The 27,039-nt window shown below is 39.7% G+C and overlaps 1 protein-coding gene and 1 long non-coding RNA gene across 2 annotated transcripts in view; one reads left to right on the top strand and one right to left on the bottom strand.

The window, feature by feature from the left end:
- The window catches only part of LOC138984416 (uncharacterized), a 46,156-nt gene extending 45,221 nt beyond the window's left edge, over window positions 1-935 (bottom strand). The window contains exon 1 of the long non-coding RNA XR_011461685.1: window positions 666-935. This is a non-coding gene — a long non-coding RNA (uncharacterized lncRNA). The remainder of the gene's footprint in view (window positions 1-665) is intronic.
- TSPAN3 (tetraspanin 3) lies at window positions 17-27,039 on the top strand. The gene is made up of 7 exons (XM_070358574.1): window positions 17-267; window positions 13,805-13,996; window positions 14,246-14,320; window positions 18,025-18,126; window positions 19,082-19,234; window positions 19,489-19,572; window positions 26,127-27,039. Exons 1-7 carry the CDS (start codon window positions 205-207, stop codon window positions 26,217-26,219), a joined length of 762 nt encoding a protein of 253 aa, XP_070214675.1. The 5' UTR covers window positions 17-204; the 3' UTR covers window positions 26,220-27,039.

The following is a 27,039-nucleotide window of genomic DNA, read 5'->3' as shown; positions in this document are numbered from 1 at the left end:
GCGGCGCGGGCCCCGAGGAGACTGCGGCGGCTGCGCGTAGGAGCGAGGTGCTTGCTGGGGCTGGGGTGCGCGACGGCGCCGGGGGCTGCGGTGAACGCCTCGCAGGCCGTGCAGTTCCCTGTGGGGAGGCGCCGTCGCCATTGCCACCTCGCTCGGTGAGCGCGTCCCGCTCGCCGAGCAGGGCCGCAGCCGACCGCCGGCACCATGGGCCAGTGTGGCATCACCTCCTCCAAGACCGTGCTGGTGTTTCTCAACCTCATCTTCTGGGTGAGCGTGGCCAGCGGGCGGGAAAGGGCGAGGGGCCGGCGGTGCGGCCCGAAGAGGCCTCGGCTGAAGCGCCGGTGGGGACCCAGCGGGGACACAGGCTGGGTCGCGGCTGGCGCTGAGGAGGTGGGGGAGAGACGGGAGTCTGCGGCGGAGACCCGGGAGGGCCTGGGCCCGGAGGCCGCTTCGCTTGGTACCTCCGCGGCCGGGACGAAGACTCGGGGTGTAGCGGGCGGTGAGGAGAAACCCTCGGGGGCTTCTGGCGGCCTCCGTCTCGGGCCCAACGCCCCGGCCGGCGGGCTCTGTGCCAGGAGCCCGGCGCTGAGAGCCGCCCCCCCCCCCGCCCCCCCCGCCCACAACCCAACCTCCCCCCGGAGCAGCCTGCTGGACGGAGAGCTCACGTTGCAGATTCTTTCAGGACATCAGGCTCGAAATAGGATATTCCCAAAGGGTCGGGCTCCTCTTTCTTTGTCAGGGCCCGGAGCCCCCGCGGCTCCACTGGCAGCCCCGAGGCGAGCGAGCAAACGGTGAAGTGCGGGGACGCTTCCGACTCAGGCAGGAGGAATTTTGCCTTAGAGCTCTTTGTGTGTGGAGAACGGGTCGACTGGTTACCAGCCCAGAAAACGGAAAGGTTTCAACTTGAGAAGCTAAATAATCCTGTGACCAGGAAAATCAATCATATTTGTTTGGTCATGGGGGTGGGTAGCCTGAGATTATAAACCTTGGTTAAATATGACTCGAGTGTCACAAGATCTAGAAAGGGATGAGTTCACTTTCAATAAAAGGTGGCTTATGAATTTTTTTGGACACGCCCCCAAAGAAAGGGCCCTTTATAAAGCACTTCATCTTACTTCAGGTCCTTATCTCGTCAGGGACTTTTGTAATAACCTGTGTTATTCCTATCAGCCTCTCCACCCTCTAGTTCATCTGGACCTTGCACCCGGATAAGTCTTATTAAGCTTTTCTTCCTTCACATCACTTTACTTCATTTCAAAAATAAATACACACCCCTCCCCCAAAGCTTCAGCAGTAGAATAAAAATTCAATGCCCTCCTGGTATTGCAACCAAAATCCTCAAATCATCTTTTCCTTCCTCGCGATTGACCATGTTCTTAAACCATGTTCTTAAACACCTGGACACACTTCTCTGTCCCCAGTCTTCAGGACACTTCTTGAACATTTCCACTTTCCATCCTTTTGTATGTCTCCATTCACCTCTTTGCCACAAACATACCTAAATTGGAAGGAATCCTTTCCTTCTTACAACCCGGTTCCCTCCTCCCCCTGCAAAGAATGAAACTTTTCATATCCTGACTGCTGTTGCATAAAAGAATAACTACACATCACAGGGCACTTACCACACACATCTTTTGCCATAAGAGAGTCTTTCAGGGTATGGTGTGATGAAAAGAATCCTGACTGAGAGTACTGTTCAGGATCACCCACGTGACATCAGGATTCCATGATTTCTTCTTTTCCGTTTAGAGCAGTGTTTCTTATACTTTAGTTTGACTTCGAAGCCTTTTTAAAAGGTAAAAGAATCTCCTAGTATCTCCAGATGAGAAACACTATCAGATAAGAAGATTCTTAAGTGTAGACTTAGCTTTGTATCCTTTACAGGCCCTTATTTTTTTACGGGCGTACAGTTTGATTTTGAAGAAGAATCTGTGTACTATCAGGTGACTTCTAGGCCTTTCAAGCTCAGGGACTGGAATTGTTAAACAAAATACTGGAAATACAGGAACCATTTTCTTTAAATAATTAAATTTTCATTTAAAATTGCAGTTTATTCAAAGATTCATTCATCTTTAGAAATTATATAAGTATATGTACTATTATTGGCACTTAGTGAAGAAGGTTATGTTGAACTTCGGTTGTGCTTTTCATGGTGGGTTCTTGCCAAGGCTGAGGTTAAACACCCTTTATCTAGGTTAGTAGAATAGTAAAATGTTTGTGAGGTGAGCTGTGATGAGGAAGTTAAGCAGACACGTAGGGGAAAAAAATGTGACACAGAGCAGGATTCATGTAACACAACTAAGAAGGAAGCAATATTAGCTGTGTCTCCCACAGAATTAGTAGTTAGGGACCAACTGTTGGAATCTGATGATGTTGGTAATCATAACTAAATTTGAGTGCTTTTTATACCCAGGCACTCTGCTAAGCACTTTAATGGAATAAAGCCTCATAACAGCCTCATTTGGCAGGGAATATTATGCTTCTCTTACAGATGAGGACATTAAAGTTTAACTTAAAGTGGCACACCCAAGGTGGGGCAGAGCCAGCCTTCAAACCCAGGGTGTCCTATACTCTAGAGCCTGTGATGTTAGAGCAAAGTGTGATTTCAAAAGACTTGCAAAGGGGAAGGAGCTCTTTAGGCAGAGTTAGACTCACTTGCTCTAAAACATGATTTTAACCTTGTTTAGAACTTCCACCAGCATTTAAACTAGACTGTTTAACTTGTCAGTTTAAAAAATTAGGTCGTCATGAGGAAGTACATAAAACATGTTAATCTGTTCTTCCTGGTTTTTTTTATTGCATTCTTCAGTTCTAATAAGTGTATTCTTTTATAAGTGGTCCGTTCCACCTTTTAATACCTTAATGTATAAGTGTAAGAATAAGCATTCCCTACATAGAGCATCTCTAACATTTATCTGGGTTCCCCTCGGCAACGTTTCCCTCATAGCTCAGTTGGTAAAGAATCTGCCTGCAATGCAGGTGACCCAGGTTCAATTCCTGGGTTGGGAAGATCCCCTGGAGAAGGAAATGAAATGGCAACCCACTCCAGTGTTCTTGCCTGAAGAATCCCATGGTCAGAGAAGCCTGGTGGACTACAATCCATGGGGTTGCAAGAGTGGACACAACTTAGCGACACCACTACCACCACCACTGGTCAACGTTAGCAAAGATTTTTTTTAACTGTTGCATTGGCTCTTTACTATCAACTGATTGTTGATAAGTGTTGAAGTTTAATTCATTTGGCAACATATTTAAACTCTGTCTCTTAATATCTTGATATCCTGGTTCAGTTGGCAGTTTGTTCAGTGAGCTGTGATATGGAAATAGATATGTACTTGAAATGCTTAAAATCGGCATTAAATGATATAACAGCCAAAGTTGTTAATGTTGACTTGGTGTAGATTATTGTGGACAGTACAGTCTAAGAAAATTACTGTGGAAAGGCACAAAGGGGAAGCAGTGGTTTCTAAAGTCTTTAAGCTTGTCTTAATGGAAATTGAGAGCTCATCACCAAATTCCAAAATATTAGGGCTTGTAGCGTGAAAGGTTAATTTTGGACAAGTGAAGGGATGTGCAACTCGGATCTCTTTGTTTTTTACAGAGTGGCATAGCTTTAAATGTTAGTGTATTAGTGCTAGACCCATGATGATTTTTGGAAGATAAAAGTGTTTAGTTACTAAGTTTTGAAGGCTTTTAGAATAAACAGTCATTAACCTCTTCTCTAAACTGCACTTTTGCTCCAAGGTCAGACAAGAGCCTTAATTCAGTGGGTCATTTGATCTGACCTGGGAGGCCTCATCTAAAACAAGTTTAAATCAGTACTTGATAATTTCAGGGTTTTTTCTGTTCAGTTAATTGAGTACTTAATTAAGTCCCATGTTATACAAATTACCTTTACTTTTTCTACCCTAGAAGAAGAGCCAATTAGCTAGTGTTTATTTTGCTCACACGTATCTTAGGCATTATAGAGACTGTAAGGGAAAGCTTTGTCCATGCTTGCAGAATTTCTAGTCTGGCACATCTGCTTAGGGTGTTGTTTTTCATCAGTATGAAAAGCCATAGTAACGCTACAACGGCTGTGGAGTAGGAAATACCACAAGGTAAACACCTTTTAAAGGCTTTTGGAAACAACTTTAGAATGTGGCAGCTTCACTAATCATTCATTCATATGAAATACAAATCCTATTTAAAAGCCTTATTTAAGCTTTAAAATTTGTCTTGTCTTAAAAAAGTTTCAACTTTCATTTCTCTCTGTGAATACATAAAATTAAGGACAGGTGCTCTGTTAAGCAGATACTACACAAATGTTTAAGCACCCACTTTTTGCTTATATTACCGATAAAGTGGTGGAAAAGTGAAGATCTCTGTTCTTACAGAGCTTTACAGGACAGACAGTTAAAAATAAGCAAGAAAAATAACAGATAGTGATATGTTACGCAGAGAATTAAGACAGAATGATGTGATAGAGTGATTAGGTGGCTGCTTTAGGTTGGCAAAGAAGTCTTCTCCGAGGAGGTGAAATTTAATCTGGAATATGTGAAGGAACAGATGTTGGGGTGATTTGGAAGAAATGGGGGACATTTAAGACAAGGAACAGCCTACAGGCCCTAAGGCAAATTTGATGTGTTCAAATTACCAAAAGAGGTTTTAGCTATACCTTCATGCTTTTGTTTAAAAGATAAAAATTTATATGAAATATTTCATTATAAATGAAGAAAAACTGCTTGTCACACATCTCCATATACATGTTTTGTGTTTTCTAGCACATCTTGCACATTTGAGTTGAGAATATGATACTTTAAACTGGATCCTTCATCTCACATCGTGGAATTTGTTTCTCTACCTCTTGTATTCCCATCTTCATGAGTGACTGCTCCGACAAAGAATATGTCATTGGAGCACACCTTCAGCTAACAGATTTCTTTTTTCATAGTTGTTTCTCAGTTTACTAGAAGAAAAGCAAGTTATGGTATATGACAGGAGACCTATTTCTTGTCTTTGACAGTTAAGAAAATGAATTACTTCCAGTCTTACTGCATTCACAGTCATCTGTCCACTGGACCAAGTACCTTGTGGCTGGGAGTTATTAACTGAAAGAACTCAAAGCAAAGGGAATGTAGGAGGACTCTTTAATTGGCAATTTAAGAAATAGGTTGTTTATTACCTTTTTAGGGTATTTATCATGCTTTGAAATATTTTAATGAATTTTATTCCATAAGATCCAACATTAGGAATTTTGCAAAAAATTTATTCCATAAAATTTATACTTGCATCAAACAAGTATACCCTAAGACTCATTCACTCAGTAAATACTTGCTGAATATCTGTGCTGTTTGAGAAATGCAAAAGGTATAGTTCCTGCGTTCTAATAGCTTATAGGAAGAGGGGTCAGACAGACAAGCAAAATCATTTAATGTTCTATTGAATTTAATTTCTAGCTGCTCCTCTCCCTCCCCCTTCCACATGGACAGTCTCAAGTCTTCCTTAAAAATGTCATCTCCTTCCTCCCTCCCCCTCTTTAATAGTTTGGTAGAGCCAGTAGCTGAGAAAAAGTATTTGCATTGATGTATTTGTTTTTGACTTACTAAAAGGAAATCTATAGTAAATGCTGACATACTGAATTTTACATTGTTGTTGCTATTGATTAAATACATAACCCAAGCAAAGGCAAACCTGTTATGAAGCTGAAACACCTCAGGTTCCAGTAGTAATAACTGACTCTTTACAGTTAGAGTAGGGTGTGGGGATAGAGAGTCTCAAAGAAAAATGCATATTTAAATACTCTGAAAATACTCTTTCAGATGACCCCCTGGAGCCTAGCAATCTGAAAATATCTAATTTCCATGCTGTTACAATAGTTTGACTGTGGCAGTTGCAGATCTCCAGTTTCACTGCAGCCTGAATCTTTTGGATTTTTCAACTGGGAGATATAAATTGGATTAAATAGAAAAATTTTGTTAAGCTAGATAAACAATGATTATAAAAAGTCAAATACAGAAAACGTTAAATAGGACAGAATTGAGGAATGTGACCTTTGGAATATATCTCCAGAGCAATATTGGTTTAAAGGATTAAAATATTCTTTCTTTAAGAACAATGGCAATAATGATAGTGATATTGATAATGAAGGAAGAAGTGGCTTATTGTCAAAATTATACACCTCGAAGTAGGGTTTTGTTTTGCTTGTCTCCTTGATAGGTGATATTTATGGGGGAAAAAAGATGTGTACTGAAGTGATCAGAATTGTGTTAAGTAGTCAGAAAACATGTAAAGATGAGTCAAAGCCAGGCAGACCCAAAAAAGTCATAAACAAGGAAGATTGGCAGAGGTGCCTAAAACATTTGGGATTGAAGAGATTCCTGTTTTATGTTTTGGTTAAGGACAGATTTAAGAATTCATTTGTTAAAGAACAACAAAGTCTCAATTTCAGATACAATTTTAAATATTGACTTTCATGATTCTGCAAATATATATTTCCTTTTTAAAGAAGACACTAAAAAATATTTTAATATTACCATAATTTCACCACCAGGAGACAACCAGTATTAACATTTTGGTGTTTATAAATATCCATGCATAAGTGTGTTTTTCCCCTAACATACCACAAGTGTGTTACTAAATTATGCTTCAACAAATTTAAGGGCTATAATGCAAATATATCTCTAGATGGTTGGGTTTTTTCTTTGTGTGTGTGTGTGTGTGTAGTATTCGTTTTAATTTTTATTTATTTTGCTTTACAGACTTTTGCTGTTTTCTGTCAAACTTCAACATGATCTTTTGTTTTTGCTATTATAATTTTGTTATTAACATTTTGACGAATGCACCTTGTACAAATCTTTTGTTTCCATCTGACCTCCTTTCTTAAGAATAGACTCCTAGAAGAACAGTTAATAGGTGCAAAAGCATAAATGCTGAGGCTAATGACGTGTTGCCAGATTGCGTTCCAGAAAGAGTCTTCTTATACTCCTGAGGGCTCTTCTGTCTGTATCCTTACGTATCTTTGAATACTGCTTGTCTTTATTATTGACCAGTTTGTTATGGAGAAAATGATATATTTAATAGCTTCCTAAATTCTTGGTTAAAATAGCTTTACTTTCTGTTAAGAGGATTTGAAATCTTTGGTATAGTCTTTTTTTTTTTTTTTTTTCCTTGAGTGATAAGAGAAATGTGCAGCGTTGGACTTGGTAGAAGAGTAATTCTATTTAATGATATGAAGTATTTTATCAGAGTAAGTCAAAACCGAAACAAATATGTTTGACTAGAGAATGTTATATAAGTAGAAGAATGCTGAAAGATTTCAAGTGATTTTAAGAAACTTATGGCTTGAGGGTGAAGTTTGGGGAAGCTTTCAGAAATCCACTGTATAGGACCTACCTGGTGGTCCAGTGGTTAAGACTCTGCACTCCCAATGCTGGGGGCCCTGTTCAATCCCTGGTCAGGGAACTAGATGCCACATGCCACAGCTAAAGATTTCTTATGCCGCCACTAAAGATCCCGCATGCTGAAACGAAGATCAAAGATTCCACGTGCTGCAACTAAGACTCGGCACAGCCAAACATAACTTTTTTAACTTGGAAGATAATTGCTTTACAATATTGTGTAGGTTTCTGCTGTACAGCAGCGTGATTCAACTCTAAGTACAGGTATATCCCCTCCCTCTGAAGCCTCGCTCCCGACCCCCGATCCCACCCCCTAGGTTGTCCTGGAGCACTGGGCTGAGCTCCCTGTGTTACACAGCAACTTCCCACCTGTGATCTGTTTTACACATAATAGTGTGTATGTCAGTGCTCCTCTCAGTCACCCCGCCCTCTTCCCCTGATGTGTCCACAAGTCTGATCTCTATGTCTGTGTGTCTATTCCTGACCTGCAAATAGGTTCATCAGTACCATTTTTTCTGTATTCCATATATATGCGTTAAATGCGCTGTATAGAATTACCAGTGGATTCCTTATGGGAGAGAAGGAAGATAGGTACATGAGAGACTATTGTGACCATACAGAAAGCTCTGAGTTAAAAGTTTAAAAATAGATACGTAAGATGAATTTCTGCTGCTGTTTTTTCCCTCTCTGATTTTTGAAATCTGTGTTCTTACAAAGTCTGGAGTACACAGTGGTTTTTGCCAAGTCTTTCTATTTTTTCTCCCAACATTCCAATCGCTTCTGCTTTACCAATTGATTGTTGGAGGCAAAAATCACACAGTAGTAGTAGTTCTCGCAGGTGAGAAGAATTTGTCAGACTCTGCTTTTAGCTGAATGACTTCACATGGCCCCCTCATTTTTACCCTGTCCTGCAGGAAAGTCACTTCTGTTCTTCTTTGCTTTATCTTCACCCAAATGCTCCGTGGGATGCTTTTACCTTCACATTTCTAAATTTCCATATAGATACACTTTCACAGCAGAGCTGTTTCATCTCCAATTGTGGAATAGTCTGTTTAATTGTAATATTGCCACATTCTGGTGGCAAGCTCACTGTGCTTGATGTGCTCCCTTTCATTTCCTATTTCTTCTTTCTTAGACAAGTAAAGAATTTAGGAGTTTGTGGATTTTAGTATTTGATCATCTCTCTCAGAAGATTTGAAAAGTACAGAAACAAAGCAACTAGTTTCTAAAACCAAAACACTGGTTTCTAACTATAGAAAAATCAATCTTACATAACAATGAAATTTCTTACTTTAAAAGGGCTTTACTTTTGTTGTAGGGAGTGAAAGGTGAAAGGATAAAGTGAAGTGTCATACTTCTGGAACTCATACTTCTAAAATTTTCTAACAGGTAGCTTTATTTTTGGAGGAATAGCTTGGTGTTGTGCAAAAGCACTGAATTTCCTAAGGTTTTAAAATTTTGTGACAGTTTAGAACCATGAGTTTATTAAAGGGTAAAGAAGAGGGACTTCCCTGGTGGTCCAGTGGCTAAGACTCCACGCTCCCAGTGCAACCGGGGGAACCAGGTTCGAGCCTGCTCAGGGAACTAGATCCCACATGACACAACTAAAGAGTTTGCATGCCACAGCTAAAGACCTGGTGCCAATTTTTAAAAGGGTAAGGAAGAACAGTTTTCAGAAAATTCTTTTTTTTTTTCCCTATTGTTTCAGCTTTCAGCCTTTCCCTTAAATTTCCCTTCACTTCTTTGTAAAAAAGATGAATATTTTTAGTATACTGTCCTCCACAAATCCTCCTTATAGGCTCAGATTTTCTCAGTGGTGACTAAAGCAGTTCAGCTGCTTCCAAGTTCTACATTTCATCCCCTCTGCAGCTGCTTTGTTGGCAAAGCCCAGAGCCTTTGATAGATATCAATCCCAGCATGACCCTTCAGAAGAAGGATTTAACCCTGTTCACCTTTTAGCCTTTCTAATAGCTGCAGCTCCTATGTTAAAAATCTTCATGACTGCAGGTCCCTAGTTAGGAATTACTTACAACTTTCCTTACATTTACCATATATGTCCCACCTGTGTTTGTCATTTGGATGGTTGGATGTCATTAAAGCAGTTGTTTATTGCTGTTTTTAGGTCTTCAGCTCTTGTTAGGACACCTTCTCTGTATTTTCAGAGTAACTGATGTCACTTCATAAGTTGTTTATTATACAACTTCTATACATGTCATTGGGCTTCAAACCTGCCTACCAATGCAGGAGACATAAGAGATACAGGTTCGATCCCTGGGTTGGGAAGATCCCCTAGAGGAGGGCATGGCAACCCACTCCAGTATTCTTGCCTGGAGAATCCCATGGACAGAGGAGCCTGGCGGGCTACGGTCCACAGGTTTGCAAAGAGTCAGACATGACTGAAGCAACTACACACACATACACACATACATGTCATTAAGAGAAGGAAATTTAGAGGACACCCTCTATGAGTTATTTGATTTATATAGTTTCATATCAGCAGTCACTGCAGTTTTTCTTAGTATGTGCAGCGACTATGCTGCTTCCCCCTGTATGTTGTCAAAATAGAAGCATTATGTTCTCAACTGCACTGTGTGATTTAGATGTTGACTAGTTTGCAGCCTAGACTTCTCTCAGATCTATTAGAAAAGAAACAGGCAGCTTTACAAATGGCATCTCCTCTTTGCATTGCATTCATTATCTGTCTGGGTGGACTAGGTGGAGGCTGGCCGCACTGAAAGTGTTTCGCTTGGCCCACGCCCAGGCAGCACCAAGGGTGAGCCTTGTAGGGATCTCAAACTCATTTCATATCTAAAATGGAAATAGTTCTTCAATGTCCTGTATTTCAAATTGTTGCGTACCTATATCTTCCAGTTTTATTTTCAATCAAATTTATGTAGCCTTTAATTACGTTTACTAGCACCTAAAAGAAGGAATTTATTTTAATTCAAGCCTTGTAAGAAATGAAGGTTGCCTATTAGAGTAAGAAAAGCTAAGAATCCAAAGAATAGAGAGATGACTGGTAAAGACAAACTGGATAAAATTTGATTACTTCATATATAGGATTTCTTCTAATTCAGTTTGGGGACTAAAAGTATTTACTGTAACAAAATGTGTGTACATATGTGTATGTTTGCATACCACACATATGTAGTCAAGAAAAACTAGTTTTTGGTATGAGTGCTAAGTATTCCATATACTTCTGTGGTTAATGCACCCAAATTATTAAACTGTGTCTCCTCTTTTCTCTCTCTTTTGTCTTCCATCATCCCATAATAATATGACCCCAAAGTAAGTATGTCAGTGAACTGAGGGTCTTTGAACAGGTTCAGTTGCTGTAAGTAAAGCATTTATAAACTAATGTATTCCAGATGTGATGGCCATTAATAATTAGGTAAGCTGGATTAAGTTGCTAATCTTCTTTGAATAGTGAACTAAAATCTGTAAGATTGAACTGAAGAGGAAACAAAGCAAATTCAAACCAAAGATTTATGATTGAGCTTGAAGGGCAGTTTCAAGGGAAGGGATGAGATGAGGTGTTCTCAATGAATTTTGACAAATATCTACCATGTGCCAAGAGCTGTTCTGGGTGCTGGATGGTGGTTCAGGGCTGAAAGACTGACGGGAAAAGTTTGTGCCCTAAAGGCATGCAGAGATTTATATAGTTATAATTTCAACCCTTGGGATAAATGCTGTTAGAGCTATGTAGGGGATGGTCTATGACCAAGGGCACCTAATCTGGTCTGAAATGGTCAAGAATGGCTTCCTAAAGAAGAGGTGATGTTTAAACTGCATCTTAATGGGTGACAAGGAGTTCCTGAGCAGATGAAGAGAGCATTCCAAAGAGAGCAGCAGAGGTAAAGAAGTGAGAATGTGTAGTACATTTGGAATAACGGCTTTCAGTTGCTCAGGGTGCGTGAGAGGTCGTGGAGTTCGAGCCTGAAAAGTGGGAAGGACAGCTTAGTTTATCAGAGGCGTTACTTGCTTCATCCTGATTTTAAACATGCTAATGCCTTGTTCTGGTTTATATTTTTAACAGAAATAACTGATCATATAAAGAACATATTATTAAGGGACAGAGGGAGGGTCAGCAAGTAAGGTTTAGGGTGACCAGTGGTAAGGCCTGAATTAAGACAAGCACTGCAGAGGGTTGAAGAGAAGTTAACAGTATTCAGGTGATGTTTTGAAAGTAAATCTGGGGCTTCCCTGGTGGCTCAGTGGTAGAGTCAGCCTGCCAACGTGGGAGGTACACATTCAATCCCTGACACGGGACGATCCCACATGCTGCAGAGTAACTTACCCCATGTACCACGACTGCTGAGCCTGGGAGCCCGTGCTCCACAACAGAGCAGCCTCCACTCGCGACAGCTAGAGGAAAACCTGTACAGCAATGAAGACCCAGCACAGCCATAAATAAAATTTTTAAAAAATAAAGAAACCTGAAGGAGTTTGGAGATTGATGGGATATAGAGGTAGGTCACAGAAAGAGTATAGAGTAACTCTCAGGCATTTGACTAGGAAAAGTAACTGGTGCCGTTTGCTCTGAAATATGAAATATGAGGGCAGATTTAATGGAGTGAGCAGGAAGGCAGCGAGGGTTTGAGGTAGGTTGAGGTCAGGCTGACTGTGGGATTTCCAGATGGTGATGAGTAGTTCTGAGTTGATGGCTTAGGTGGAGAGCTACAGTGACTGGTGAAGCCGTAGCTAGGCTAACCCAAGAAGAACCTACAAAATGAGAACTAAATAGGGCCGAAGGTAGAACCCTGGAGATCACTGACATTTGTGTGGTAAAGGAGAGTCCCTAAAGAGAATGAGAGAGCAAGCAGTGCAAGAAATAGGAAGAAAGCCAGCAGTGGGGCCTCCTGAAAGCCACAGGAGAGTTTGAAAAGAATATGGTTTTTTAAATTGGCTCCATTATTCTAGTTGACGTCTATTAAAAAGTCCATGCTATTTATTTATTTCTGAAGTCAAGTTACTTTCTCAACTTTCTATAAATGGAGTGAGTCTTTTCCTTCCAGATCTGGGTGATTCTTCGGGCCTAGTGTATGAAAATATACTGATGATGCCCAAGCTTAGAGTCCCACAGACTTAAACTGCTTTCAGGTTGAGAAGAATTAATGATATCATTGTGGAGGCTCTTTTGTAGTTTGAAAATTAATGCTGTATGTGTTAAATTTTAAAGAATGGTGAAATAACTCTTTTTATATGAAAGCCTCAAAATGCTCTATAAATGATAATTCATTAAACCGATGTTTTAACACTTAGCCTCACACTGTATTTGCTCATTCACATAAAAGCAGGCAACACTGGGCTGTCAGCATTGTGATGGCAAAATTGACACAATAGCAAAATTGACAATGATGAGAGGAGAACGTATGTATTAATAAAACTCTGTAGGTGGAGCACAGTGTCTGCAGCGGCAGCTGTCTTATGACTTTCTGCATTCACTTTCCCTGTAGGTGCTCTAAAACTTTGTACCTCAAAGTGTAGCTCAAAAATCAGCAGCGTTAGCTGGGAGCTTGTTGGAAATGCAGAATCTCAGGTTCCACCCCCAGACCTACTGATCAGTCTGCAGTTTAATAAGATCTTCAGGTGATTCCTATTCTCGTAGTTCGAGAAACACAATTCTAAAGCATAAATAGACTTAAAGGGCTTGCAAGGGGCTTCCCTGGTGGCTCAGATAGTGAAGAATCTGCCTGCAATGCGGGAGACCCCGGGTTCAGTCGCTGGGTCAGGAAGATCCCCTGGAGAAGGGAATGGCAACCCCCTCCAATATTCTTGCCTGGAGAATCCCAGGGACAGAGGAGCCTGGTGGGCTACAGTCCACGGGGCTGCAGAGTCAGGGATCACTGAGTGACTAACACACACACAAAGGATTTGCAAAGTTCTTTAGTCATTCAGCCCTCTAGCTTTACCATTTCACAGTCTCAACCAGGACAGCAAATTTTTTAGAAGTGGGTATCATGTATCATGGTTATTAGTTACTATTGTATTTTCTTTCCCCAAGGCAAGAGATGAGAGTATAAATGCAGATTCTGGAGTCAGATTACCTGGGTTCAGGTCCTGACTCTGCCACTTGTCCTGATTTCCCCATTTGAGGGGGGCAGCCCTCCCCTCTGCGCTGATCTGTAATTGACTACAGAAGGCCTTTGGGGTGTGTGTGTTTTCATTCTTGTCATCGATATTATGTGTGGGATTAATGGTTTCTCAGTCCTAGATGAGCCAGCATGGAATTTGGAAGACTTTTCAACTTTAGTAAAGAAATGTTCTTACTAATGAATAATTTTCAGCTTCACTGAAAAAAGTCTACAAATAGATTTAAAAGTGGTGGAAAATCTCATTGAGTTCTAACGTGCCAAGAAATAGTGGGAATGTTTAGCAGCAGGGGTTGGAGAATTTTACCAGTGCTCTGACCTTGTTTTCTACAGGGAGCCGCTGGCATTTTATGCTATGTTGGAGCCTATGTCTTCATCACTTACGACGACTATGACCACTTCTTTGAAGATGTGTACACTCTCATCCCTGCTGTGGTGATCATAGCTGTTGGGGCCCTGCTCTTCATTATTGGGCTAATTGGTTGCTGTGCCACAATCCGGGAAAGCCGCTGTGGACTTGCCACGGTAAGTTAGTTCTTCCCTGACCATATGTGTTGTCATAATATGTGGGAATATTAATTTGTGTTACTTGCTTGACTTGAGCATGAAACTCCGTATTCTCTTTGGCTCTCTTTATAATTGGAATAGAATTAGCACTTGTCTTAAACTTGTAGCAGTTATCTCAGATAATTGCTTTTTATCAAGAGAGTATTTAGAGCTATTTTTTCATTTGTATTTAACTTTTGACAATGTTTCCTTACATTTTCCTTACAGTTTGTCATCATCCTACTCTTGGTTTTTGTCACAGAAGTTGTTGTTGTGGTTTTGGGATATGTTTACAGAGCAAAGGTATGTTGTCTACTGTAATTCATATGTTTTAAAAGGTGGTTTAAGTGTTTTGAGTGAAATAGAACAAACTCATTTTCAGAGTAAACATTTTCTTTTGCCTTCAGTTTAGCCACCACTTGAAAAATATAAAGGTAATTAGAAATTATGTGTCAGGATTTCTTGTCTCATTTAATATAACAAAGTTTTACTCTGCTGCTGGCCTAGTTTTAGGTGGTGCTGGTTTAGTTGCTAAGTTGTGTCCAGCTTGCGACCCCATGGACTGTAGCCCGCCAGGCTCCTCTGCCCATGGTATTCTCCAGGCAAGAATACTGGAGTGGGTTCCCATTTCCTTCTCCAAGGGATCTTCCCGACCCAGGAATTGAACCCCGGTCTCCTGCATTGCAGGCAGATTCTTTCCGACTGAGCTACGAGGGAAACCCCTAGTTTGTAGACAGTTTTCTTTAAATGACTGTAGTTGTTGTTCAGTTGCTAGTCATTCCAGCTCTTTGCAACCATGGATTGCAGCATGCCCAGCTCCCCCATCCTTCACTATCTCCCAGAGTTTGCTCATATTCATGTCTGTTGAGTCAGTGGTGCTATCTAACCATCTCCTCCTCTGATGCCCCCTTCTCCTTTTAACTTCAGTCTTTGCCAGTATCAGGCTCTTTTCCATTGAGTTGACTCTTCATATCAGGTGGCCAAAGTATTAGAGCTTCAGCATCAGTCCTTCCAACTAATATTCAGGGTTGATTTTCTTTAAGATTGAATGGGTTGATCTCCTTGGAATTCAAGGGACTTTCAAGAGTCTTCTCCAGCACCACAGGTCGAAAGCATCAATTCTTTGGCACTCAACCTTCCTTATGGTCCAACTTTCACATCCATACATGACTACTGAAAAAACCATAGCTTTTGACTATACAGACCTTTGTTAGCAGAGTGATGCTTTTTAGTATACTGTCTAGGTTTGTCATGTGAAAGTCAAAGTGGTAGTCACTCCGTCATGTCTGTCTCTTTGTGACCCCATGGACTGTAGCCCACCAGGCTCCTCTATCCATGGGATTCTCCAGGCAAGAGTGTGCCCTCCTCCAAGGGATCTTCCCGACCAGGGATCAAGCCTACATCTCTTATGTCTCCTGCATTGGCAGGTGGGTTCTTTATCACTAGTGGCATCTCAGTCTTTGTCATAGGTTTGTCATAGCTGTCCTTCCAAGGAACGAGCATCTCCTTGACTGTAGAATGATCTACAAATGAATAATAGGTCAGCTGAGAAATTTGTTCAAATTTCCTTAGTCCATAGATTCCCAGATTTCTATTTTAGAATAATTAAATTAAGGATTTCATTTTCCATTGCCTCTTCAGGAAAAAATGCCTTGGTCCTAGACATAGAAAAAGGGAGTTGGTTTTCAGTTGCTCAGTTGTATTCAACTCTTTTGGAGCCCGTGGACTGCAGCATGCCAGGTTCCTGTCCTTCATTATCTCCCAGCTTGCTCAAACTCACGTCCATTGAATTGGTGATGCCATCTAACCGTCTCATCCTCTGTCGTCCCCTTCTCCTCTTGCCTTCAGTGTTTCCCAGCATCAGGGTCTTTTCCGATGAGTCAGCTCTTCGCATCAGGTGGCCAATGTATTGGAGCTTCAGCTTCAGCATCAGTCCTTCCAATGAATATTCAAGGTTGATTGCCTTTATGATTGACTGGTTTGATCTCCTTGCTGTCCAAGGGACTCTCAAGAGTCTTCTCCCAACACCACAGTTCAAATGCATCATACTGGGGTTTGCAATCCTACAACTTGTTCCTGAGGAACAGGGGCTCTACCAAATGCCAAGACAACTGTAGCCACTCCCTTCTTTCCACTTTTCTGGTCATTTCTTCTTTTCTTGCCACTTCCTTTCTATTTTACCCACTTTTGCCTTCCACCTACAGCAGCATTTAAGGCTAAATAGGCTGCTTTAAATTAATTAATTTGGGTATAACTGAAAATCCCATGGACGGAGGAGCCTGGTGGGCTGCAGTCCATGGGGTCGCTAGGAGTCGGACACGACTGAGCAACTTCACTTTCACTTTTTACTCTCATGCATTGGAGAAGAAAATGGCAACCCACTCCAGTGTTCTTGCCTGGAGAATCCCAGGGATGGGGGAGCCTGGTGGGCTGCCGTCTATGGAGTAGCACAGAGTCGGACACGATTGAAGCGACTTAGCAGCAGCATAGAGCTGTTACGGAGAAGGCAATGGCACCCCACTCCAGTACTCTTGCCTGGAAAATCCCATGGACGGAAGAGCCTGGTAGGCTGTAGTCCATGGGATCGAGGCAACCCACTCCAGTATTCTTGCCTGGAGAATCCCAGGGATGGGGGAGCCTGGTGGGCTGCCATCTATGGGGTCACACAGAGTCGGACACGACTGAAGTGACTTAGCAGCAGCAGCATAGAGCTGTTATGGCTTCCCTGGTGGCTCAGAGGATAAAGCGTCTGCCTGCAATGCAGGAGACCTGGTTTTGATCCCTGGGTTGGGAAGATCCCCTGGAGAAGGAAATGGCAACCCACTCCAGTATTCTTGCCTGGAGAATTCCATGGACACAGGAGCCTTGCGGGCTACAGTCCACAGGGTTGCAAAGAGTCGGACACGACTGAGCGACATCACACACTCACACACACAGAGCTGTTATGGGCTTCCCTGGTGACTCGGGGTAAAGAACCTGCCTGCTAGTACAGGAGGCATAGGTTCGATCTCTGCACGGGGAAGATCCCCTGGGGAAGGAAATGGCAACCCCCTCTAGTATTCTTGCTTGGAAAATCCCATGGACAGAGGAGCCTGGGGGCTGAAGTCCATGCATTAGCAAGAGTTGGACACAGTTTATCGACTAAACAATAACAACATAGAACCGATACAAAGGCATCCTAAGTTATTCTCTGAGCACACCTGGGGTTATTTTCATTGTAACTTATGATTTGGAGTCAAAGACATGATAGGCTGATTTACTATTTAACCATTGCTGTGTAAGGTACCAGAGAGGTATGCTAAAAAAAAGAATGCAGTGGATCATACCCCTGCCTACAGTCTGGTTATCAATTTTATGATCTTAACCACATGACTGATAAAATTACCAAATAGGTCTCATCATCTTAGAAGGGTAAGGAGAATCTGGTACAAGCAAACTTTATTAAATGACACTTTAGTTGCCACTCTGTTGGCAGTGAGGTATTTTGAAGAGTTGATTTCCTGATGGTTTTTGTTTTTTTTTTTTAATCTGTTGATTACTTTTGCATATTTGTCCAAGTCTAAATAAACATTAAATAAGTAAAATGTAATATTGGTATTTGTCCCCAAAGTATCCTGTGGGTGCTTTTTAAGTTGTTTAATTTTTACCTCCTTTAGGAAAGGTAAATGAGTAGGTCTTCTAAGAACCCCATTTGAAAAAGGAGGGGATATATTTATAATTTAGACACCTATCTCAAGGCTCAACTGCTTTCTCCCTCTTTCATACATAGGTAGCCTGCCATCTTGCACACAATCATCTCTTTGATTGCTTTTAATCTAATGTAATATGTCTGACATTTTACCTGAGTCTACCTGAAGGCAGGAAGGGAGAGAATTTTTTTCTTACAAGAAATTCATAGTGCTATCTCGAAACTTTACATACATGCCATTTAGGCATTTAGCTGGAGCCTTGACTAATGTTACTTTCACCAATATTTTTGAGGGACTAGATTCTTTGTTTTGATTCAGGTGGAAAATGAAGTTGATCGCAGCATTCAGAAGGTATATAAGACCTACAATGGAACCAACCCTGATGCTGCTAGCCGGGCCATTGACTATGTTCAGAGACAGGTGAGTTCTCTTGAAGCTGATTTGTTTTTGAGAACCAATCGCTGTTGAGTCAACATTGAACTTAGCTCTGTTACTGTGTAAATTAGCAGTGTACCTTTATAGCCATGGTTAGCGGCATAATGAGTCCAGTATTTTTACCTTCACCCTTGAAAAGTTTTTTCCACCATTACCTAGCATAGCCATAAGAAGCATCTGCCCTTCCCCCCCAAAAAAATAATTAGCTAAAGGGGTGATAACGAGTGAGAGATTTATGTCACAGGAAAGTTGAGAGCCCAAATGAACTTTAGAGGCGGTAAGAAGTCTTTCACATACCTTTGGAAGATAAGACCGCCAAAGATAACAGACAAAACTGTAAAAAAAGAAAATTATTGTAAACAATTTGAAACATACCTAAAGGTAGAATCATCTAGTAGATCTTTGTATCCATGAACTCACCTCAAAATTTATCTACTTTCTGCCAATCTTATTTCATCTATTTCATCTTATTTCTTACTCCCGCATGTCTTTTGCTAGTTATAACTTAGAGTAAATCCCAGACATTTCAGACAAAAAATTTTAAATACTTTCTCTTTGGATATAATATTTAATTCAGAATCAGATGTTTAACAGGCAAAATTAAAGATTTTTTTCTTAGCTATAAACTACCCCTTGTTGGCAATATGATTTTTCAAACAGAGGGTCTAGAACCACTAATTACGTGTAGCGATTTAAATTAAAGTTAAAAATTCACTTCCTCAGTCAACACTAGCACATTGTAAATGCTCAGTAGTTCCGTGTGGCTAGTTGTTACCATACTGAGCTTAAAGACCTACAGCATTTCTGTCATTGCAGGAAGTTCTATTGGACATCTATTGGTCTAAAGTAGCTTAAAGCTCTGCAGTGCACAGAACTCTGAAGTTCAACACAGGGCCATGTATTCTATGAGGACTGATGTCTCTGTTCTCTTCTCTGTTAGCTGCACTGTTGTGGAATTCACAACTATTCAGACTGGGAAAATACAGACTGGTTTAAAGAAACCAAAAACCAGAGCGTCCCTCTTAGTTGTTGCAGAGAGACAGCCAGCAGCTGTAACGGCAGTCTGGCCAACCCCTCTGATCTTTATGCTGAGGTAAGTTCAGTTTCTTGACTAGCACTTGTCCAGCCTGGTAACCTGTTTTCTTGGTGACTTATCTCTACCTAGAACTTCTCTGCCTTCTTTTACTTGCCTTTAATGTCATTTAATTTTAATATGTTATTTTCAAATGCATTCTCTTTTTCCCTCTTATAGTTTGTCATTTCTATTTCTGCCAGTGAGTAGTAATGTGTGACCTTGCAGCTTTTCCCTTTTAAAAAGACTAATGAAGATGACTTTGGGTGTTTCAGGGGTGTGAGGCTCTGGTTGTGAAGAAGCTACAAGAAATCATGATGCATGTTATCTGGGCAGCATTGGCATTTGCAGCTATTCAGGTAAGCACAGCTAGCCAAGGAGTTATCAGAGTGTACTGATTCTCCAGTGTCAACACCGAATGGTTTTTAACCGCCAAGTGCAGTTAAGCTTTGTGTATATGGATAACTTGGAAGTGATTGAGGTATAGACACCAGTGTCCAACATCTTCTATTTCCTGTCTCCAGACATAGACCCAGAATGGTCCGAGAAACCAGAGATCTGGACGGGGGACGTCTTATTTTATTTTCTTGACTTGATTAGTGAGTGACTTGTTCAAAATATAGACTGTTGTCCTAATGTATTCTTGGGAGGTGCTTTAGTAGAACTTCACACAATTTTTAAAAAAATCAAACTGCTTTATTTTAGCTTGGAGATGGAAAGCTTTATTTTAATTTTTTTTTTGTTTCTCTTTCCATTTCTTGCTTTCCTGTCTCCAAGGGATTTATATGTTAATATACATACATCAAGAACTGGCACTACACTGGTCTCTTACAGTAATAGGAGCAACTTTATCAGTTTACAGAAAAGACTGTTAAGTAAAAACTGAGGTTTAACTGCCCTAGTATTTGTGGATTTAGTTTTTTTAGACAGATTGGCATCAAGAAGTCTGTCATACTACTTGGCATATCTGGAAATGTCCTATGTCTTTTTGGTAGCTGAGGCTACTTGTCCCAGCTCCTACCAGTGAAAACAGTCTTTTTTTCCCCCTTATTAATAGCTTGTACAAAGTAGCTGGTAATTGTTTTAATTACCTCTCACTTTATCAAAAACAAACAAACAAACCCACACATACCCTTTATACCTCATCAGTTCAGTTCAGTCGCTCAGTTATGTCTGACTCTTTGTGACCCCATGGACTACAGCACGCCAGGCTTCCCTCTTATCACCAACTCTTGGAGCTTGCTCAAACTCATGTCCATCGAGTCAGTGATGCCATCCAGCCATCTCATTCTCTGTCATCCCCTTCTCCTCCTGCCTTGTATCTTCAATCTCATACCCACCTAAAAAAAAAAATGACGATGACAATTTTTCTGCCCAGTTAAACTACCTACATTCCTAGTTTCTCAGGTATATATATTTTATCTTAGGGATTCTGTTAAAGGAATGTTACAGCTGTTTGAAAATGATTGAAAATCCTTTGCATCAGATCTGGTTCTCAGAGTATTCTTTAGTGTTCTTTTAGTATATTCTTGAAACGTGCTTCAGGTCCAGAGAATCTATTCTAGCACATTATTGACCAAGACATATCAACACCACAGGCGTTAATTAATTTCTGCAAAAATCCCCCAGGCAATAATGTGTTAAAGTTTTTATATCATTTAATTGCTAGATAAACCAGTGTAATTGCTAATTTATATGTAAGTTGCTTGGCTTGTCTGCTATCTGTATATTTGAACAGAAACTAGTGTGTTTAGTAGGAAGTGCCTTTTAAAATGGCAAAAAGGTGATTGTTTACTTTGCTGGTATTCACACACCTCTGAAATGATTGATTAAAAAGCCTAGCTCTATTTGCTATGGTCTTTGCCCTTCTAAGCATTTACTCTGTGGCTCAGCGTAGCAGTAATCTATAGATCAGCAGGGATGTATTTCATATTTTCTCTGTGTAAACACTGTCATTTAGCTAAAAATAATGAAACATGAAGGTGGTGTCTTTACCCAAGTGAAATCCTGATCTGTGCATTTTTAATGACTTTATGTGTGGTAATAAAGCTGCATATATTAGCATGCAGCAGAAAAGCTTAAGTATATGATGCTTATGATCATGAAGTATGCAACATGTATATAGAAGGCTAATGAAAATCAACACTCAAATATGTCCCTCATCTACTTGAGCTTATTAACTAGCTTATTAATATTTCTTCATTAAATATTTTTCAGTGGGGACTAATAAACATTCTAACCAGTCTCTTAAATATGCCTTCTTATACCATGTTATAGGTAAATCACCGTGGCTTAAATAATACCTGATAAAGCTTTGATGTTTCAAGTTTAGCAAAACTAAGTCAGAGATTGAGAACTTTTGCAGACTTGAAACATAGTAGTTTTGAAAATTTTAAAAATTTTAGTTTTAAGAGAAAAAACATCCATTTGCAGTAAAGGATTTTCTAATATGTGTGAGTGCCTATAAATGTTTAAACTTTCGGTATTCAGAATCTGATGTGGATTGGTGCCCAGAATATGGAAAACCTAGGTGAAGGCAGAAACAGCTCAAAGAGCAATGAGCTTTTATACTTACTGTGATAGAGAAAGAGCTAGAAGGATGCTTGGAGATTCTCCAGTCCCTGTTCCCTTAGTTTTGAAGACCTTGAAATTGAGGAAGAGCAAGGATAGCATGATTTAGGACCATCACTAAATCTTGAACCTTGTCTCCATGTGTGCTCTGCCTCTGATTACCAATTGAAGAATTAAGATTCTCAAAAGATTAAATTCCTAAATTCTGTTATGAAATCTGACAGTGAATTGACACTTTAAGCTGGATGGAATACAAAATGTAATAGCATTGAAAAATTGTTAGCATTTTTCTTCAGGTTCTAAAGTGGGGAAGCTCTAAGAGCTATTGCGGTAAATTGTTTTATTTAATGGTAAAGAAAGATGATTTTTGGTAGTGTTGTGAGTATCAAAACTATGCAAGTGCTGTCTCCTTTGATTTTGAGTATGATTTGTTGTACCGTTAAGCTACATTTCATCAATGTTTTAAGACATAAAAGTGAATTTAAGATAAAATTTTCTCATAAGCTTAATTCACCAATAAGAGCCTGTTGTTTGAGTATTGTGGGCCAGTCTGCCCACCACCTCTTTTGGTGTGAGCCCCACTCATTTTATGTGTTGTCCATGGCTGCTTTTGTGTTATGGTGACAGAGTTGAGTAGTTGCCACAGAGACTGATTTTGTCTCTTGGTTCACAGAGCCTAAAATATTTACTATAATTGTCCTTTATGAAACATTGGCGTTCTAGTCTTGTTAAGTGGTCTAGGTTTGGGTAGGACCAAAATGATCAAGAAAAAAAACGCTGAAAAGAGTTAATTGTTACAACAGGATTTTTTAATATAAGAGAATGAAATTTTAAAGATTTTGCACACTCCTTATACTATTAGTTTGTTAATCAGCAAGATATTTCACTTCTTTGATAGTAACTAGCCTTTTAAATATACAAATAAAACAGTCTGGTCATAATAATAAAATCTAGATTTTTGATTTGGCAAGCTCTTTTAAGTATCAGGTGCAGATAAAGCTGTCTACAAAGGCAGTATGGGAAAAAATGGAAATTGTCAGTCCTTGGAGTCTCACAATGCTGTCATGTTCTTAAGATGGAATGATCAAGAGCAAAATTCTATAGAGAACTGCTTCCCAAGGCCATGCTGCTTTTTTCTGGTCTGTATGCCAAGTGTGAAGTAGGCTGAGACTGCTGTTTCCTTCCTGCTTCTTCTAACTTCTATTTTAATTCATTAAAATGAGTTAAAATACATATGTAAATAGCACTTTGGATTGGGCCCTTTAGATAGTTAAAATTGAGTGGCTTAATTCTGACCGTCTTTTGAAAAAAATATTTCAAGTAATTCCTTAAAAACTCAAAACCAAAGCTTGGGAAGCTAATTCCTGAGTAGCTAAGTTGTGGGTTTTTTTAAAATTTGGGGAATTTAATTGTTAACTTTTTGAAAATTCTTTCATTGAAAAGCCCACTTGATAAATTTTTCTGCAAATGATAAATATTTAATAATAGGTGAAACTCCTGCTCAAGTCTTGACCCCAGTTCTTGAGTCCCTCCTTGGTTAGATAAGCACATAAATATTTTTTATACAAATAGAAGCTTATAGGATGCAATTTTCTACTTTTTTCCTTAAGATAATTGTATGAAGCCTCCAGTTTTGAGAAATAATGCAGACAGAATCTTTATGTGCCTTGCACAGTTTCCCTCAGTGGTTAACATTTTGCAAAACTGTTATATGTCACAACCAGGACATTGGCATTGATACAATCCACTGGTTTTATTTAGATTTCTCATTTCTATATGTGTATTCAGTTCTGTACAGTTTTATGACCTGTTTGGTTCTTGTATCCACCACCACCTCAGTCAAAATACTGACCAGTTGCAACACTGTAAGAGTCCCACCTGGTAGTCTTTTATGATTGCACCCACCTCCCTCCCATGCCTCCTCCCCCATACCCTGGCAACCACTAATCCGTCCTCCATTCCTAAAACTTCATCATTCTAAAAATACTATATAAGTGGAACAATATATGTAACCTTTTGTACCTTCTTGAAGACAAATTAATATGCTACCATGGCTACCTATAAGTATTCTATTTTTTTACCTACTTCATAATTTATTTGCATTAATGGGCATTTATGGAAGTGTTGCTATTACCAAAATGCAAGTAGTGAATACCCTCTGTATGTATGTGCAAAATCTATAGCAAAAAATTTGTAGCCTTTAAGTTCAGGGGTCAGAGAATAGGGATGACTTTTTGATAGGTGTTTCTAAATTTTTCTCAGAAAAGAGTGTTTCCAATGTCCAGTTCTGATTACCTGGTGTAAAATACCTACTCCCCATAATGCCATCTATAGTTGTGTATCATAGAGCATTTTAATCCTTGGCAGTCAGTTTTTTAATCATTTGCTTGATGTATTTAGCAGTCATTTTTGCTGTTGGCTGTGTGTTACATTTGGACTAGGTGCAGATTACTTCTCATGACTTGAATATTGTAGGGATAAGTTTCATTCTAAGAAATCACACTGCAGCTAAAACATTTGTGATATTTTTAAATCTGTTGTTGGAGAATTTCAATAATCAATGAGATTTTAATGTAGCAAAGCTTTGGAAATGAACCTGTAATACTTAGTGATGAGGTTTGCACTATAAGAAGTTATTGTGTAGCACTTAATTTTTTTTTTAATTTTTATTGGAGAATTTAATGTTATTAAACAGATTCATTTCCAGGCATGAGTAGGATTTTATCAAGCTTATTGAATTGTTTTTAAATCAGTATAAGTTGATTTAATTTAAATTAAAGTCAAGAAAAAAAGGATACTTATTTCAGACCCCATTTTGAGAGTGCTGACTCCAGTAGAAGTTAACCAGCTGAAAGGAATGTGAGGAGGTGAAAATGGGAAGAGATCTTTTTCCCAACCAAATCAATAATTTCAGAGCTTAGCATTTTTATTGCTCAATTTAACATTGCCTGGGAACATAATTGTGTTTGATCTTATAGCTATTCTAAAAATGTTTTGATGTACAGTAAATGGAAATGTGTTTTTTTAGGAATTAGATACTAAACATGTCTAGAATTGGCTTAAGATATATAGTGAACTTCAACAATATCTACTTTTAAAATGTCTTAAAGGTACTTTGCACTAGTAAACACTCAGCAAATGCTGTTATAATGAAACTGATGAATTCAAGCAGAAAATATATATCCCAAATGGGTAGAATAGAGGCTAAGTAAGGGAAGAAGTTGGAGTGTGTAACTTCATCATGGAGAATTCAGACTGAGGACTTCCTTTGTCTCTGTACCTGTGTCTCATTAGTAATCTTCCACTTCAGACTTTGAGCGTCTAGTTATAGATCGGGTACATTCTGTTGAAATTAGATTGACCCCTGTATGTACAAAGGGCCCTGCCTTTTAAAATCAAGTAACTGAGACCTTTCACTTTCAGTGAAAAGTTAGAACAGCACATTAATTTATTTAGCTCTTTAGTAACTGTTTATATTTTATAAGAAGGCAGGTCAGAAATTCTAGACTCGTTTCTCTTTAATCCAGCTTAATCCTCTCACTTATCCAAAATAACATGGCATGACTTTATTACTATTCCAGTTTGCTACCACAGAAGGATTAGGCCTATTAAAATGATGAAGAAAGTGACCTTTAAAAAGTAATATGTACATAATACCACAGAGCTGTCCTGGATTTCAAAGATAATAATTGCGAAGCAGAAACCTTCAAACCACACTTTTTGGCATCAGGATTGGTTCCCCCTGCATAGGGATTTTGGGCTACTCATATATTGGGCTTTTTATTCTGTGGATTGTCATAAAGCCTATCTCCCCAAAATCCAGATGTGTGAAAGACCAACATTAGATTTCCTCATATGTAGTCTTGATCATTCCACTCTAGACCTTTGCTGTCTAGTATGGTAACCACTAGCCACATACATCTGAATATAAATTAATAACATAAAAAATGCAGCTCCTTAGTTGCACTAGCTCCATTTCAGGTGATCAGGAACCTCATGTGGCTAGTGGTACCATATGTGACAGCTCAGTTATGGACTGTTTCCATCACTGCAGAAAGTACACTTCTGTACAGCCCTAGTCTGGTCAGGATGGGGATGGCACTAGGAGAGCCTGGATATTCTGCTCGCTTCACGGATTATTCTTAGATGTGCAGTGGGGATGCCAAAACTGGGTTCTTAGTTCCTAAAAGGATAATGTGTTCATTAGAAATTGCTTACTGTTCGTGATTTTTTTGATGATTTGAGATCTTTGAACTGTGAAACAGTTCCATTGCCAACAAAGAACTACACACTTGCTATAAGAGGATTTTCAGCCTTTTTCCCCATTGTTTTCTTCCTACAGCTGCTGGGCATGCTGTGTGCCTGCATCGTGTTGTGCAGAAGGAGTAGAGATCCTGCCTATGAGCTCCTCATCACCGGCGGAGCCTATGCATAGTAGAAAACTCAAGCCTGAGCTTTTTAGTCTTGTTCTGATTTGGAAGGTGAATTGAGCAGGTCCACTGCTATTGGCCTCCTGAGTTCATTTAGTTAAAGCACACATACACAGGTGTTGGACGGAGCAGCTTGACTCTTCATTTGTCTACCTTCTTACCTACCCACCTATGACTTTTTTTTTTCCCCTCTGTTTTAGCTGACTCTCCATGTCTGTAAGTGTTTTGAGTATGGCAGTAAATGTTCTAATCTCAGAACCATTTGTGAGTCGCGTAGTGTGGTAGAATTAAAGGTTGACGTGGCCCTGCTTCTGTCACCTCCAAGCATAATGGGACTGCTGCTGTAGTATCACCAGGTCCTTTCAGTCTTCACGGTGGAGAACTCTTGGCCAAAGGTTTTGGGGGGGAGGAGGAGGCAGTCAGCTGTCTGGTTAAAGTTAATACCAGATAGTGCCCCTCATCAGTGTCCTTTTTAAAAATATATACTATAGTCCAGTAAGATAGCAACTGTACAAAATGGCTAAGATAGATTTTAGAATCATACCTCGTGTATCTTGGTTCATCTTCAAAATCAGACTGATCTTTGAAACTAGCGGTTTTTAATCAAAGCTGGCTTTATAGGAGGAGTATAATGTATGCACTACTGTTTTAAAACAATTAGTGTGAGTGTGTGTGTGTGTACTTTTGTATGATTGAGCCCATTCATCGTAAGTCTAAACTTGTTAGAAATAATGTACCCATGTAGACTAGCAAAATAGTATGTAGATGTGATCTCAGTTGTAAATAGAAAAATCTAATTCAATAAACTCTGTATCACCCCCTCAA

The sequence above is a fragment of the Bos mutus genome, chromosome 21 (assembly GCF_027580195.1).
Source record: "Bos mutus isolate GX-2022 chromosome 21, NWIPB_WYAK_1.1, whole genome shotgun sequence".
NCBI classification, from domain to species: domain Eukaryota; kingdom Metazoa; phylum Chordata; class Mammalia; order Artiodactyla; family Bovidae; genus Bos; species Bos mutus.
Note: the sequence above shows the minus strand (reverse complement) of the source record. Positions and strands in the feature narration are given on the sequence as shown.

Coding starts and splice junctions, on each gene's coding strand:
- TSPAN3 (XM_070358574.1), top strand. CDS start 205: ATGGGCCAGTGTGGCATCACCTCCTCCAAGACCGTGCTGGTGTTTCTC. Junction 18,127..19,081: donor TTGACTATGTTCAGAGACAG/GTGAGTTCTCTT, acceptor CTTCTCTGTTAG/CTGCACTGTTGTGGAATTCA. Junction 19,573..26,126: donor TGGCATTTGCAGCTATTCAG/GTAAGCACAGCT, acceptor TTCTTCCTACAG/CTGCTGGGCATGCTGTGTGC.